At 41.4% G+C, this 13,911-nt stretch overlaps 1 protein-coding gene across 1 annotated transcript; it reads left to right on the top strand.

The window, feature by feature from the left end:
• Positions 1–479: 479 nt before the first annotated feature.
• KCNK18 (potassium two pore domain channel subfamily K member 18) lies at positions 480–5,873 on the top strand. The gene is made up of 5 exons (XM_041461135.1): positions 480–507; positions 619–696; positions 1,717–1,872; positions 4,121–4,882; positions 5,632–5,873. The coding sequence occupies exons 1-5, from the start codon at positions 480–482 to the stop codon at positions 5,871–5,873; spliced, it is 1,266 nt and encodes a 421-aa protein (XP_041317069.1).
• The last annotated feature ends 8,038 nt before the right edge of the window (positions 5,874–13,911 follow it).

Genomic DNA, 13,911 nt, shown 5'->3' with positions numbered 1-13,911 from the left:
TGCACATTTTCCCTTCTGGGAGCTGGAAGTGTTTCTGCTCTATCAATGGCAAGCTGTTGTTCAGGAGAAGAAACTTTAAGCATGAATTGTCTCCAGTGGAAGCTGATAGGAGCTGGTAGCCCATGTGTGCATTACAGTGCTGGCTGATCAATAATAATTCAGGGATAGAGTGGCGTGGCGTCAACTGAGAAGTATTTCAGGGCTTGATCAGTTCTGCTTTTCCGTGGGGACTGTAGTGCAATCTTCACTTATAAAGACATGTGATCTGAAAGCCTGAGGCAGAACAATCCTTGTTTTCACAGAAGAAGGTTTTCTTGGCTGCAAAAGCTTTTACATCTTCATCTTTCTTTCTAAAAGCGGTGTCTTCTCCACAAAATTTTATATTAAAAAAAAAAAAAAAAAACATCTTTCTTTCTAAAAGCAGTGTCTTCTCCACAAAATTTTATATTTAAAAAAAAAAAAAAAAAGACGAGCTTAGGATGGCAACAGCATCACAGCCTCTGCGAGGTAAAATGACATGTAAAAAAATATTTTGGGCAGTGTTTCCTCATGCCTGCTTCATTGTGTCTCTTGTCATCTATGCTTTTCTTGGGGCTCTCATGTTTTCCCACATTGAAGGTACCCGGAAGGCCACAGTAAGTGAAGAATACAGAACATTTCTGCACAAGCTGATGTACCTCGCCAGAAGGTTATCAGGTATGTACTGGAATTTCAAAATGACTTAACTGCACAGGGAGCTATTCATTGTCTTGCTTTCTGAATAAGTTTTTTTTTCTTTTGAAGACATTCTTTACAATACTAGCAGCTGACCCTGCAAACAGGATTTTCCCTCTGCCTAGCTAATGACTGCTGTTTTCTTCCTTAGCTGTGATTTTTGACTGCAAGCTTCCCCAGTCCTTGTGTTCCTGCCTGAAAAGAATTTTCCTGAGATGCCTGTGTTCTCCCTTTTTTGCCCAGGTTCTTACAAAGCAGCTGTGATTCCTGTGATATTTCCTTCAGTTTGCTGGGGGCTGAATCCTCTCTCTCAGAAAGTTTCTCCGGCTGCCTCTTCCCTGCTCTGAGCTTCCCTGCCAGCCCTCTGGTGATGGGATGCTCAGAGGGAGACGGGTGCAGCTCTGCACCCCAGACCCAGTGATGCTGATCGGAGGGGGTAGAGGAGAAAAGAAGGGCTAGAAAACCTCCTGAGTTTCACTCAGGTGGCTGTGCTGGCACAGTGATTAGTTTTAGGTTATTAAATAAGATAAATAATGTCCTTTCCAGCAAAGCTCAGCTGCGGGGAGGAGGAAGAAGGGTTGCAGGATTCACAGCAGGGCTCTGGGCAGTGACATCCAAGCGGTTCATTTAGGTTCCCTGCTGCTGACCCCACATTTCTTAGTGTCTTTGGGTCAAAAGAAGACTAATCCCCTGGCAAGTCCAAAATGAAACAGGACATTCAGGCTGGAAGCTGATTACTCAATCATCTTGTCCTGCTTCTTTATATTTATGTTTATTTATTCCCTGTACTTTTATTCACCAAAGCCACTGAACCCACCTGATTTTTTCAGAGGTGGGGGTGAGGGACTTGAAAGGGGAGGGTGAGAAGGTGAATATTTTTATCTTTTAAGAGAATATGAGCAAATCCTCAGCTGCAGTATATTTCAGTGGAGTAGCAGGCAGGCTGCTCCCTGAGTGGTGGTTTGCAAACACTCACTGTGCCTCCTGCTGTGACTGTGACAGACAACGGGACAGATAACGTGACAGAAAATGAGAAGTTTAACAAAGACATCCGTGAGCTTTTCAACACAGCTGACCCGGCCTGGTTTATCAATCCAGAAGAAAGATGGAATTTCTTTGGGTCTCTCTTTTTTTGCTGCACAGTATTCACAACTGTGGGTAAGTACAAAGTAACACCCTTCAGAATAAATCCCCATTGCTGCTTTCTCTAATGCATGTATTCCAGAGAATTAAAACCACCCCAGACAAAAAACCAACCAACCAAACAAAGCCCACTCCTTCTAAAAGTCCAAATCCCATTGAATTTTTCCCCTGAGTATTGCTGATGAGTCTGCAAGCAGTTCTGCAAACACAGACTGCAGAGACATAGCTGAGTCACAGAAACAAGTCACAATTTAGTAATTAGTGACAGTACACACTAATTAACTGCATCATTACATGTATACTATAATATGTATTCATTTATGATGTTCACAGAGCTATTGAACTAAAAAGAAATCTCCATTTTTCAGTCAAACCATTTCCTTCCCACTGTTGTGTGTCCTCTTGGGTAATGTTTTCTTCCTGAAAAAGGTAGTTCATAATGCATATATTGTTTTTCAATTGCTTCTCAGTTACTTGTGTCTAATTCAGCTTTGTTAATCTGTGGTTCTGTAATTAACCACCGTGTTCACATTTCTCTGGGTTAACAGCACATGATAGTGTTTAAGTCACACCTTTGAAATCTTTCAGTCTGACTTCATATTTCAAAGGAGGACCTAGATCAAATAGAAACATCTGCTCTGATTTTGGCTTCTTCTGCATTGCTAAATACAACTCCTCATGCTCATTCCCAAAGCTACTTTTATCCCTTTGTTAATCTTTCTCAAATGCTGGCAAGTACAGGCACTGTCTGTCCAAATTTGTCATAATCAAAGCTGGATGGGAAATATTCCCACAGGATTGTATCAAATTGCAAAGACATTTCTCCACTGCAGTAGGATGTGCTCAAGATCCCAGCATGGGGATGCATCCTACTGTAAAAGAAAAACTGAATCTTAAAAAAAGCTTATCCTACACAAGGAACAGTGTGAGAGCTGATGTACTCACCCAGAGCCCTTGTGTGCTGTGTCACAGCTCAAACCTCACACTCTCATCTCTCAGGTGGCTGCTCAAACTCAGCAGTTACAGACAGAAGTCTGGGTGGCCAGAGACACACTGGGGGTGAGACCAAAATCCTCAGCTCTGTGAATATTTCCTGGAACAAACACAGCAGCCAAGAACTTTTGAAAGGAGATGTTTTATCAGAAAGCTTTGATTCAGCAAGCTGATGAGAAGGCATATTGTGGGAAATGTCTTCCCTGGGTATATTTACCCCCCTCCATTAACATGGGACTTGACAAATGTCCCCATACACTCTGACCCAACATGTTATTGGGTTTTATTTCTAAATTGCTAGTATTTTTTGCCTTCATAGCACTGAGTATTAATGCATCTTCCTCAGTTTTGACCTGAGTTTTGGGAACAGCAGAAAGCCTGGAATATTTGCTGCTAATAGGTGGAATAGGTGGCTATTTCCATTGCAGTGGGTTTGTTATTTGCAGTATCAGGAACTTATAAATCACCTTGGGATAGAATAAAATTATCTACCTTGAATTTTCTGGGAAAATTGAGGTATCTAGTCTGAAGTTTGATGGTCTGAACTGGCATCTCTTCACTGCCTGGGGAGGCTGCCTAGTGGCTCAGCTAGGATAGATTTCTGGATAGCTAAATTCAAGCTCAGTATAAGATTTAAGCCTGGAAAATGCACAAGGTATTTTTAATGCTCAGAAAACAATTTAAGAAAAAATAAATAAGATCACTCTGTGCAATAATGACAATAATCTTCCCCAAGTTCTTCAACAGTAAAGATTAGCATTCCCAGTTAGCCTGTGGGGAAGAGAGTGACCAAGAATAAATGGTATTTCAGTGCCTCACAGCAAAGCAGGGACTGAGGCTTTTTTTTGGTCTGGGTTCAGACCAAAGGCTGTGGCAGCCACAAGTGAAAACATGCATGGATGACGAAAATGAGGGAAACCATGCCTCAGCATATGAGCTGATAATCTGACAAGATAAGTACTTGGCCTAGAAGCTCATCCAGTAAAGAGCAGGGAAGAGAAGGAAGAGAAGGAATACTCAATGTCTTCTGAAGGATGAAGAGAAAAATGGTTGTTAAAATTTAATACAGGTACTATAATACCAAAGTTTTCTCCCACTATAATGGAAAAGCACTGGTTTACAACTTGAGTTTCATATCCAATACGTTAGAGGAAGGAACTATAAATACCCAAACTGGATTTAGGGAAAAGGCATATCTTCTGCTACCATTTTATGTATCACACCTCTCTCTTTCTCTTCTCTTCTCTTCCCCTTCTTGTTCTTGTTCAAGGTTATGGTAATACCTACCCTGTGACACGGAGTGGGAAGTATCTCTGTATGTTGTATGCTTTATTTGGGATCCCCCTGATGTTCTTGGTCCTGACAGACATGGGAGACATCCTTGCAACTGTCTTATCCAAGTCCTACAACGAGTTCAGAAAACTACAGTCAAAAATTCTTGCCTCTAAACTCTGTTCTGGATCCACATGTAGCAAAAGGAATGAACTGAAATCCAGGGCACAGTCTAAAATAGTCATCAACGAGCCCCTGACCATTATGGAAGTGCTGAGAAGTCAGTCAGGTATGAAACCAGTCAAATATCGCAACGTGGAACTTTTTGAAATGTTAATTGCCAGGGAGAATGAAAACACACAACCAGCAAGAAATAAAAGCATGGAGAGATGGAGTTCATGTCCTGAACTAGCCAGGGAAAAGACGGTGTCCAGAGTAATCGAGAATTTCGACAAAATAGGAAAAGAGTTAGAAAAATTAGATGTGCCCATTGTATTGATGGTGCTCGTTATCTTTGTGTACATCTCCTGTGCTGCTGCTATTCTTCCAAACTGGGAAAAAAATATGGATTTTCAGGAAGCCTTTTATTTCTGCTTTATCACTTTGACCACTATTGGATTTGGAGATACTAAACTAGAACATCCCAAGTTTTTCTTGTTTTTTTCCCTCTACATTATAATTGGCATGGAAATTGTCTTCATTGTTTTTAAACTGGGCCAAGACCGCTTAATTGTTCTGTATAAAAAGGTGATTTCATTTTGTGCAGAGAAAAATATGCCATCAAAGAAGATATATCCAAAATAAGAGCAGTCATTTCTCCTTCACTTGTCAGCATTGGCCACTGCAATGAGATGAAATTGTTTCTGTGCATTTCTGCCTTGGGCTGGCAGGTGCCATATTTTAATCTGATTTCCTCTGAGAAATGACTGTGAAATGGCTGAACACCTCTGGAGGCACTTGGTGAAGGCATCTCCAGGGAGTACCTTCCAGAGGGGTCCCTTCTCCTAAATAACCACAGATGCTCCATGATGAAGAAGCTGAAGGCTCTCCCTGCCAGTTCTCCCTGACATTTTTGCAAAGCTCTGACTTTCTGCAGTCTTTCTGTCCCCTCTCCCACTGCAAGCAAATTCAGGAACTTTGTTTTCAGTACTTGTCCAAGCAAGACTCAGATCTCCTGGAAGGTCCTGTCCTGCCACCTTCTCTGCAGCCAGCTTGGCTGTGTCTGTCTGTCCTGAGCTGTGACACCCTGCTGCTGCCATCTGCTCCTCATCAGAGGGAGCTGGGGAGGAGAGGTGTGGACCCAGCTGTTGTGTATGGCAAACACCACACCTGGCACAGCTCAGGGAAATGTTCCATGCAAAGGAAGGACACCACATTTTCCCATCTCTGTCACCTGTCCAGAAAACAGAGAATTGCTCAGGTGTTCAGGGCTGGAAGCACTCCTGCTCCATCATGACTCGTGGTGTCTGTGCTGGAATCAATGTGTGTCCCACGATGTCCAGCTCCCAGGTGCTCAGGGCAAGTTCTACTCCCTGGTGGTGTCTAGGGAAGGCACACAGCAATCCTGGAGTGGCTGCAGCCCTGGAGTGCTGCTCCATGTCGCTGCTGTCACAGGAGCACCGACCCCAGAGATCCCCACTCCTCACCCCCATTCCACTCTGCACAGGCTGCTCCACTTCTGGGAGCTCCCTGAGCCACCTGCAGAAGGAAAAGCCCACCTGTGTCACTGGGATGTGGGGAGGATCCTGTAATTATAGAATTGTGGAGCACATTACGATGAGAATATAATTGTTTCCTCAAGATTTTGCCTATATTACTAATAATTTGAATTGTCTATAATAGCTTCTCATTAAAACCAATAATTTAGAATAAAATATATAATTCATATAAAAGAAATCACTAACTTTAATTAACCACGTTTAACTTTTGATGATATGCATGTCCACTAAGTGTGAACATCTCTAGATAATAAAAAATGCTTGATGATGACAGAATGTAAAATATTCTCCATTAGGAAATTTACCAGCTGGAGCTGAGATTTTCAGAATATTTACATGCCATCTTATGCCTGTTTCACTCCATGTATGTGGCAATATGTATTCAATCCTTATTAATAATTAGATGCAATTAAGCATTGATGATATGCAAGATATATAATGACTGATAGGAAATAAAAAAGTGTTTTATAAGAACAAAAATAAAAACTACAGAAGCTGGATGAAACTTCAGTTAACTCTGTCATGTTTGCTGTGATTTTGGCCTTATGTAGAAAGTCCCTTCATTCATATCACTATTCCCATATTACTTAATTTTGTGTCTTCAGATTAAAATCAGTGTAGAGCTTTGGTGCCATATCAAAGTTCTCAGAAATCAATGACAGGACTTGCATGGATCAGATAACTGCACTTCCTGCCCCTCAAGGTTTTCCTTGTGATATTCTACACCTGTCAACATTATTAATAACTGGTCTGTATGTAATTTAATTTGTTTCTGTCATATCAGTGGGATCTCATTTATGGAGAGCAGTTAATCCTGAATGTATGTATATTTCTCATTGTCACAGTATCTTAATACCTTCCCATTTACTTTATGAATTTAGGGAATTTTGGCTGGATTTACAATAGAGATTCTGCACCAAATCATTCTAGCTATGGCCAAGGGATGGCAGTAAACAGCTTTCTTTCCTATAGAACCTGTCAGTTAAGGGGGATAAAAATTGATTTTGTAGGAGAGGGAACAAATCACATAACCATTACTCTCTATAAACCAATAATGCACCTGACTGTTGAATATTGTGCAGAGCTCTGGTCCTTCACCTCCCAAAGGATATGTAAATTTGGAAAAAGGTTTATAGACCAGGGTAAAGGATGAACAAAGATAGAGAACAACTTCCATGCAGGACATGTACAGGAGCTCTTTAGTCTGGAAAGAGGTGAGAGACTGATGGAGAGATGTGTCACATTACAAGGGCTCAGAGAAGGGAAACAAGGAATGATGGAATGATTTTCAAACATCTTTCTTTATGAGAGCTGGGGCTGACAAATGAATCCCACATGTGACAGGCTTAAGAAAAGAAACAGAAATAGGAAAAAATGGTGCTTCACACAAGATATAATTAAGCTGTAGCTATTCCTTTTCATGGGAGTATGTGGCAATTAAAACTTCCCATTAGATCAATGAGAGATGGGAGAAAACCATGAAAGAAAAACATTAAAAACAATTAAATCCAAAGATAACAATTCTGCCTTGATAATCACTGAGTTCTAAATTAGGTGATGAGAAGAACCCTCTCTACAGATTTTGCTGTTCTTGTTTTCTTCCTTTGCAACCTGCTATCCCTCACAGACAGGAAGCATTCTGTCCATCCTGTTCTGGCCTGATTTCCACGCCTGTAATGCATAGAAACATATTGCTATAGAGCTAAAAAGCCACTCAGCAAATTCAATGCCTGAATAGATATTTAGTTTCATATTTGTGTGCTAGGTAGACAAACCAGTCCAGATTGTGCAAAACGTATCACCAAAAATTGTGATTTAGGCAACACAACACAATGAGTCTGCAGTAAAAGTAATGTGGTCACTTGGCTTGTGTCATGAACCTAAAGGAGGGTGGAGAGCTGGACACACATTGCATTGTCAGGTACAAAAATGTATTTCTGTCCTCTGTTCAGGTGCACTGAAACAGTGATCCCACACAAACAGGAATATCTGGGCCTGATTCTCTTGCTCTCAGAGCTGGGAGCCAGTTTCCAGGTGCAGAGCAGCAGCCTTGGGCTGACAGTGGCAGCAGCAGTTCACACTGCAGAGCAGGATCTGAATGTAAATACAGCAAATATAGCCAGAGAGCTAATGAAAATGAAACAAAGTAGTGAGTAATGGCTCATTTAGTGCATAAATATTTATGATTTGACTGTTCTTATCGTGGACTAAATCCTGGAAGAATTCACAGTCTCTGCCCACAGAAGTTTTTATTCAACAAAATTGACATGGAGATCAGCTTTGTTTGCTTCAAAGCAGTACAAAATATTGCTTTTCATAAATTTTCCCCCATAGGATCTGCATGAGATGGTGGATTAGATGTGAGGGGCTTCATTGAAGAACTCTTCTATCAGGAAAGACGTGACTGATGGGGAAAGAGCTGCTTGATGTGTAACCCACAGCGGATATGAGTTATTACAGCCCCAGCTGGAGAGCTTTACAGATCAAATGCACTTGATGCTGAAGGATGCTGGATCAATCACCCTTGATTGGGCCAAGATGGCAGCTGTCACGAGCACTTAGGAGCAGAGGGCAGGGTATCCCTGGTGTGGGAATCACAGGGAAACCATGGGAATGAGTGGAAGGAGTGGGAAATAGAGGGAGAAAATGACAGCAACGGTGGAGGAAAAAGCCATTTTCTGGGTAGACATAAATATGGTGAAGAGATGCTTGAGACTGAAAATACAGTGGGGGCTGGTTCCTCTGGCTTGGGAAGGTTTGTGCAGCCAGCTTGGTTGGAGGGCCCTTCTTAAACCAGCCCAGTGGTTATGGGTGATGGGCTCCAGCACAGGTCTCACCACCAGCAGCCACAGCAGGGCAGAAAGTCTGTGCAAGGAATCCTCCTGAGAGATAAAACACGGTCAGAAAGAAGATACAGGGTCTGGGCTGAAAAGCTATTAATGAAGCCATCAGAAACATTCCTCTCATCCTGGTCTTTGTCATTCAAAGAATGACATTTTGTTCACAAGCATCTTTTGCATGAGCAGGACGTCTGAGGACTCAGGAAATTCTTAGTGGGATGTAGGACTTGTCATCTGTGTGCCAGTGCTTCAGATGTAGTCCAGATTTTAGTGGGCTCCATGTTGATAACATCTGATAACACTTTAATGGCTTTTATGCTTTTTCAACTTGTTCCAGGTGGAGATGCACCCACATCATAACAACACTGCCATATAATGAATGCTAATTGCATGTGTGGTTGCAGCTCAGCAGAGGCCAAGGCTGGGACTCCAGCTGGGAGCAGTCCCTGCAGTCCTCTTTGCTTCCAGGTTCCCAGCATACCTTGTGATCCTAAGTTCCAGACCACAGGGAGCATCAAATGGAGCACGTGTGGCTGTTGCATGCGAGTGTTCTGTGAACCCAGAAGGATGGGTCTTATCATTTAACCTGGCTCTCATAAATGAAACACTCTTTGAAAGTTTATTATTCTTCTATATAAGTAACAACAGTATTTTTTTGTTGTTGTTATTATTACTATTAGTAAGCATCTCCACAGGCTGTATTCAGCATGTTCTGCCAGGACATACTATATTCTAAGACCAACTTTAAGTATTTAGCTGGGCTATATTTCCATTCCTTCCTCACCTCATGCACCACCTATAAGTAGAAAAAATATTTTTCAAGCCATCTGACACGGCAGCCTGCATTTGCACACAGAGCAAGGGAGATGAAGTTGCTCAGGATAAATTTCAATTGTCTCTGTTAAAGTACACAGGCACAGATAGCAGCAGAAATATGAGGAATTTTCTCCATCACTCATATAGCAAATCATAGCTATGTGAAGACAGCAGATCTCTCATATATGAAGCCAATATTTTTAGGATAGCAGTCTGAGGTCGAAGTGCAAACCTTCATGAGCAATGAAGTCCATGAATGTATTGCTTGTACGTGCCAATAACTGATTGTCTGCACGTGGTTTTCATCAGAGAGTTTTAGGAAGTGCTTGAACAAATGTTATTTGGCTTGTGTGCTCATGGGTTTGCATGTGAATCTAAGCTTTCTTCTTCTTTTTTTTTTTTTTTAGTTAAAAATTCAGTCTCTGAGCAGATAAAATGTAGTTCTTTTGAGGTTAGTTCAGGCTTTTTCAAAATGTTGAAGCTCTCTGTTTGGCTGGAGACAGAATCCTTCCGACACTGATCTTGTGCATAAAACTTTATGTCTGTGCATTTTCAGGACACACCAAAGTCCAGAGGAAAAGGAAAGCAAGAAGCAAGAAGGGAAAGGAAAGCAAGAAGAAAAGAGTAGAAATTCGACAGTGAAAAATGAATTTCTATGTTAGGCATCTACTGATGAGAAATCAGGGTAACGATGCTACCAACATTGATTCATTACATTATCTGCTTCCACAAACTGCTGTGTGAACAGGAAAATGGAGTGAGAGAACACCACAAAACCAGCAGATAAAATTGCCAGTGTACTTGATGTGCTCCTTGATCTGCTGTGCACTGCAGACTGTCATCGTGCTCTCTGATCTGTGCCCTGTGGGGGAGTGTCACTACAGGACACTAAATAACACGGTGCATACATGCTGCTTTTTCGAGGTAAAAAGGGACTTTTTAATTTCTGACTCCAACTTTAATAGATTTCCAAAAGTGGCAGTGGATTGGAGGGTGAAAGTGCCGCCTCTCCAATGACACTGGACAAACCAACAGTCCATCAAATTTCTCCTCCTCCATAAAATAATGCAAAACAATAAGTTATTTTACATAAAGTGTGTGAGAAAGTTCATTACAAGAATGCAGACATCAGAAGGTTTATAAAAACTTAAAAAATCAGGGCGGCAGGGGAGAGCCACCCTTTTTCTGCCTTCTGTCACACGTGGCAAAAAGATCTGAGAAGCAGTACCAGAGCTGGAGGCTGGGGTTCTCACTGTGGGTACCAGACACTCACTTTCTAGTATTTTCCCCACTTTATACTTTTCTTGTGGAAAGTAATAGGAGATGTTGCTGCCAAAGGAATTTGGGAGTTTGGGGGATTCAGTTATCTATTAAACCCTCTGCTCACCAGCTTGATAATGCACATGATTTTAAGCTGCTGATCTCTCACACAAGCATCCAAACTCTCAGGAGAGTACTGACTGCCTAGATTTCACTGATGCTTAATGGATGGTCCAAACACACTTGCCAGCCAAAAGCTGCAAGTGTTTTCAAAGCAAATCTGAGTGTAGGGTGTGTTTTTGGCTGAAGCACAAAATGTTGATGGCGAAGAGAGGGCAATTGGAAAGGCTTTAACATTTCCACCTTTGAATGGCTCTGTGAATTGAGCCATTCATGTCAGCAAGAAGGGAAGGACTTGAAAGATAAAGCTCTTTGTGATCCTCCCATGCTGTCACTGTAACTTCTGACACAGAGACATGTCAGGTCACACTGCTGATGAAAGAGGGATGGCTTTCTCCAAGGCTCATTCCAAGCTTTTCCCCATCTCCCAGGAGAACACCTAACAATGGTATGATCTACTTCAGACAAAGCAATATATGACATTCTTGATAAAAAAAAATGTTTCTCAAACAGTTTAAATAGCCTTGTGACAGGACAACCTTGTACGTCCTGGGAAGAGGAAATAAGAGAGCAAATGGAGGCTCATGAATTTGCCTTGGAGTTCAAGAGCAGCACATAATTTGCTGCACTAAGAAGTCTGATTTTCTGAATGGGTCTCTAAATAGTGAATGCTTGGACCAACATTTGACAGCCAACAGCACCTCTTTTCCCTGCAAGAAATGGTTTTTACAGCAATTTTCTCTGCCAAGGAAATGAACACATTTTGTGCTCAAAGAGATTAAATACTGGCATGGGTGCATGTGTTTGCCTTCTAAAAAAGCCACATATAAATGGTATTTAAGAAGGAGAGGTCTGGATTCTGATCTTCTTGATATCCATGGCAAAGCTCACAGTGCTTTAGAAAAATCAGGTTTGGAGAGAAGTGACAAATAGAATGTTTTGCCATTAATCACTTTGATCTTGGTTTTAGAAGAGTTATTTCATGTCTAAACTGCCCTCACATGGGAAGGTTTTTTCCTATAAAAAACTGCCGAAATTACTGATTATTTGTCTTTTTTTCTCTTGAAAGGACTAGATATTTTTCCAGGTCAGCAGCTCTGACCTGAAATCAAGACATGGTTGCAGACTCTTGAGAAAAGGAAATTTCTCAATAAATCCAAATTCTTCTTGATCAAAGCCAGACAAACATTAAGATGTGTCTTATACCTACATTAAGCAGTCATGTGGTTATTTTTTTTTTTTTTTTGTGGTTATGTTTGCCTTTGGCTTTGAAGAGAGTTCCCATCAATATCCCAGCATGTCTCTGGATCCCCAGGAAGAGCCTGGGTGTGATGTGTTCTCTGGGACAAGGCTCACCCTTTATGGGTCAGAGATTTACTTCTTCCTTGGAGAAGCATGGATATATTCCCTCTCTTGGCCTTGTTTTCCATTAAAAGGGAAGCAGCAGCATCAATAATAACAACACTATAAACACAGCAACTAAGGTGGTCATTAAACTCAGTCTCCAGGTGACTTTAAAATAGATTTTAGGGATGATGTTCCAATAAACGCTTTGACTTGAGCTTAATTGAAGTCCAGCATTTTGAGAGTCAGGTATTTCGTTTGTTCAATTATAGCTTTTACTGAAGGGAGCGGGAAACCATGCTAGAAACTGTTCTCAGCATTTCAGTGTTTGGAAAAAGGTGTCATAAAAAGCCATTAGGGAGTGTGTTCCTGTAAAATTTTCCAGCCTGCCACTTCACACAGAAGGATTTGAAGTGGCTGACTTTGGCAAATGCTGTTTTGATCTAAAAATCTCACCTGCTTTTTAGTCTGAATAGCATCACCATGGGGCTATACAACCTTTCAGAGCAGCTCAGTTATAAATAAGGAGACCAAAAGATTTGGTCCCTGACTCTGATTACACTTCCAGCAGTTTCAGAGGGAAGCAGCTCTGTCAAAGTCAGAAAAATAATGAAATTATAAACCCAACTTGGGATTGAGGTCAGGCTCCTTGAATTCTGTTAATAATTATTATTTCTGGAGTTTATTATCTTTATTATGGCAGTTCATTGGAGCATCTTAGATAAGGAATATAAACCCCCATTTATCTGAGAGTTTCGAGCTGCCTGCCTGCTGCAGAGTGCATCTCAGTAACTAAAGCAGCCCTTATCACTTCCTGCCTGTCCTGGCTGAGCAAGAAAGAGAAACTCCTTGTGGCACATGCACAAATATGTGTCACTGGGTGATTGAGTAGGTCTGTGGAGCAGCTGCGGTGTATTTCAAAAAAGAAGGAACTCAGTGAAAGAGGAGCCCTGAATGCAGAAGCCTCCTGCAACACCATGAAATTTCATGACACTTCCACATTTCAGGAAGTGTCTGCATTGCCCATCTGTCCTGCTCCAGCTGTGCCACTTCACCCCACCAGCTGTGGTCCAGCTCAGGGACACGTGGCCTGGCCAATCAATCAGTGAATGCCTGAGCAATGCACTGGCTTTGGGTGTTAGTATTCATAAATATCTTTATAAATATCTCTCTACATTAATCTCTTGGATAACTCTGAATACTGAGGAAATACGAGCCTGTCAGCCTTCGGACATTAATTTAATTTTCATGATGATGGATAGCTCTTGTTCAAGGTGCTTGAAGCTGCCTGGAAAGCTGGAAAAGTGGTGTAACCCAGCACAGCAATAATTTGAAAAGCACAGATCAAGGAAATCACTTTTCTTCTCTCCAGAGTGGGAAAAAAAAAATGTGATAAACTTGCAAAATTTCAACTCATCATCACATTTTATGAGACTGGACTAGAAGGCATCTATGTCAGAGAAGTACATACATAGGAGTGTTTATAGTCATATTATTATATTGCCCAGATTAAGTGATTTATAGTAAAAGAATCTGCACTCAGGGGTCCATGAGCATCGATTCTTCATAGGCAAGAGTTGCCTTAGGACTAAGATGAAACAGGTGCAGAAAAGAGATCAGTCAGAAAAGCAACCACACTTGAATGCTTGTTATTGCTGAGAAGAGACTGAGACACTAATAGAGCCTTACAG

Source organism: Pyrgilauda ruficollis, unplaced genomic scaffold (genome assembly GCF_017590135.1).
Source record: "Pyrgilauda ruficollis isolate IOZ18807 unplaced genomic scaffold, ASM1759013v1 scaffold15, whole genome shotgun sequence".
In the NCBI taxonomy this organism is placed as follows: Eukaryota; Metazoa; Chordata; class Aves; order Passeriformes; family Passeridae; genus Pyrgilauda; species Pyrgilauda ruficollis.
This window is presented reverse-complemented; position numbering and strand designations above follow the sequence as displayed.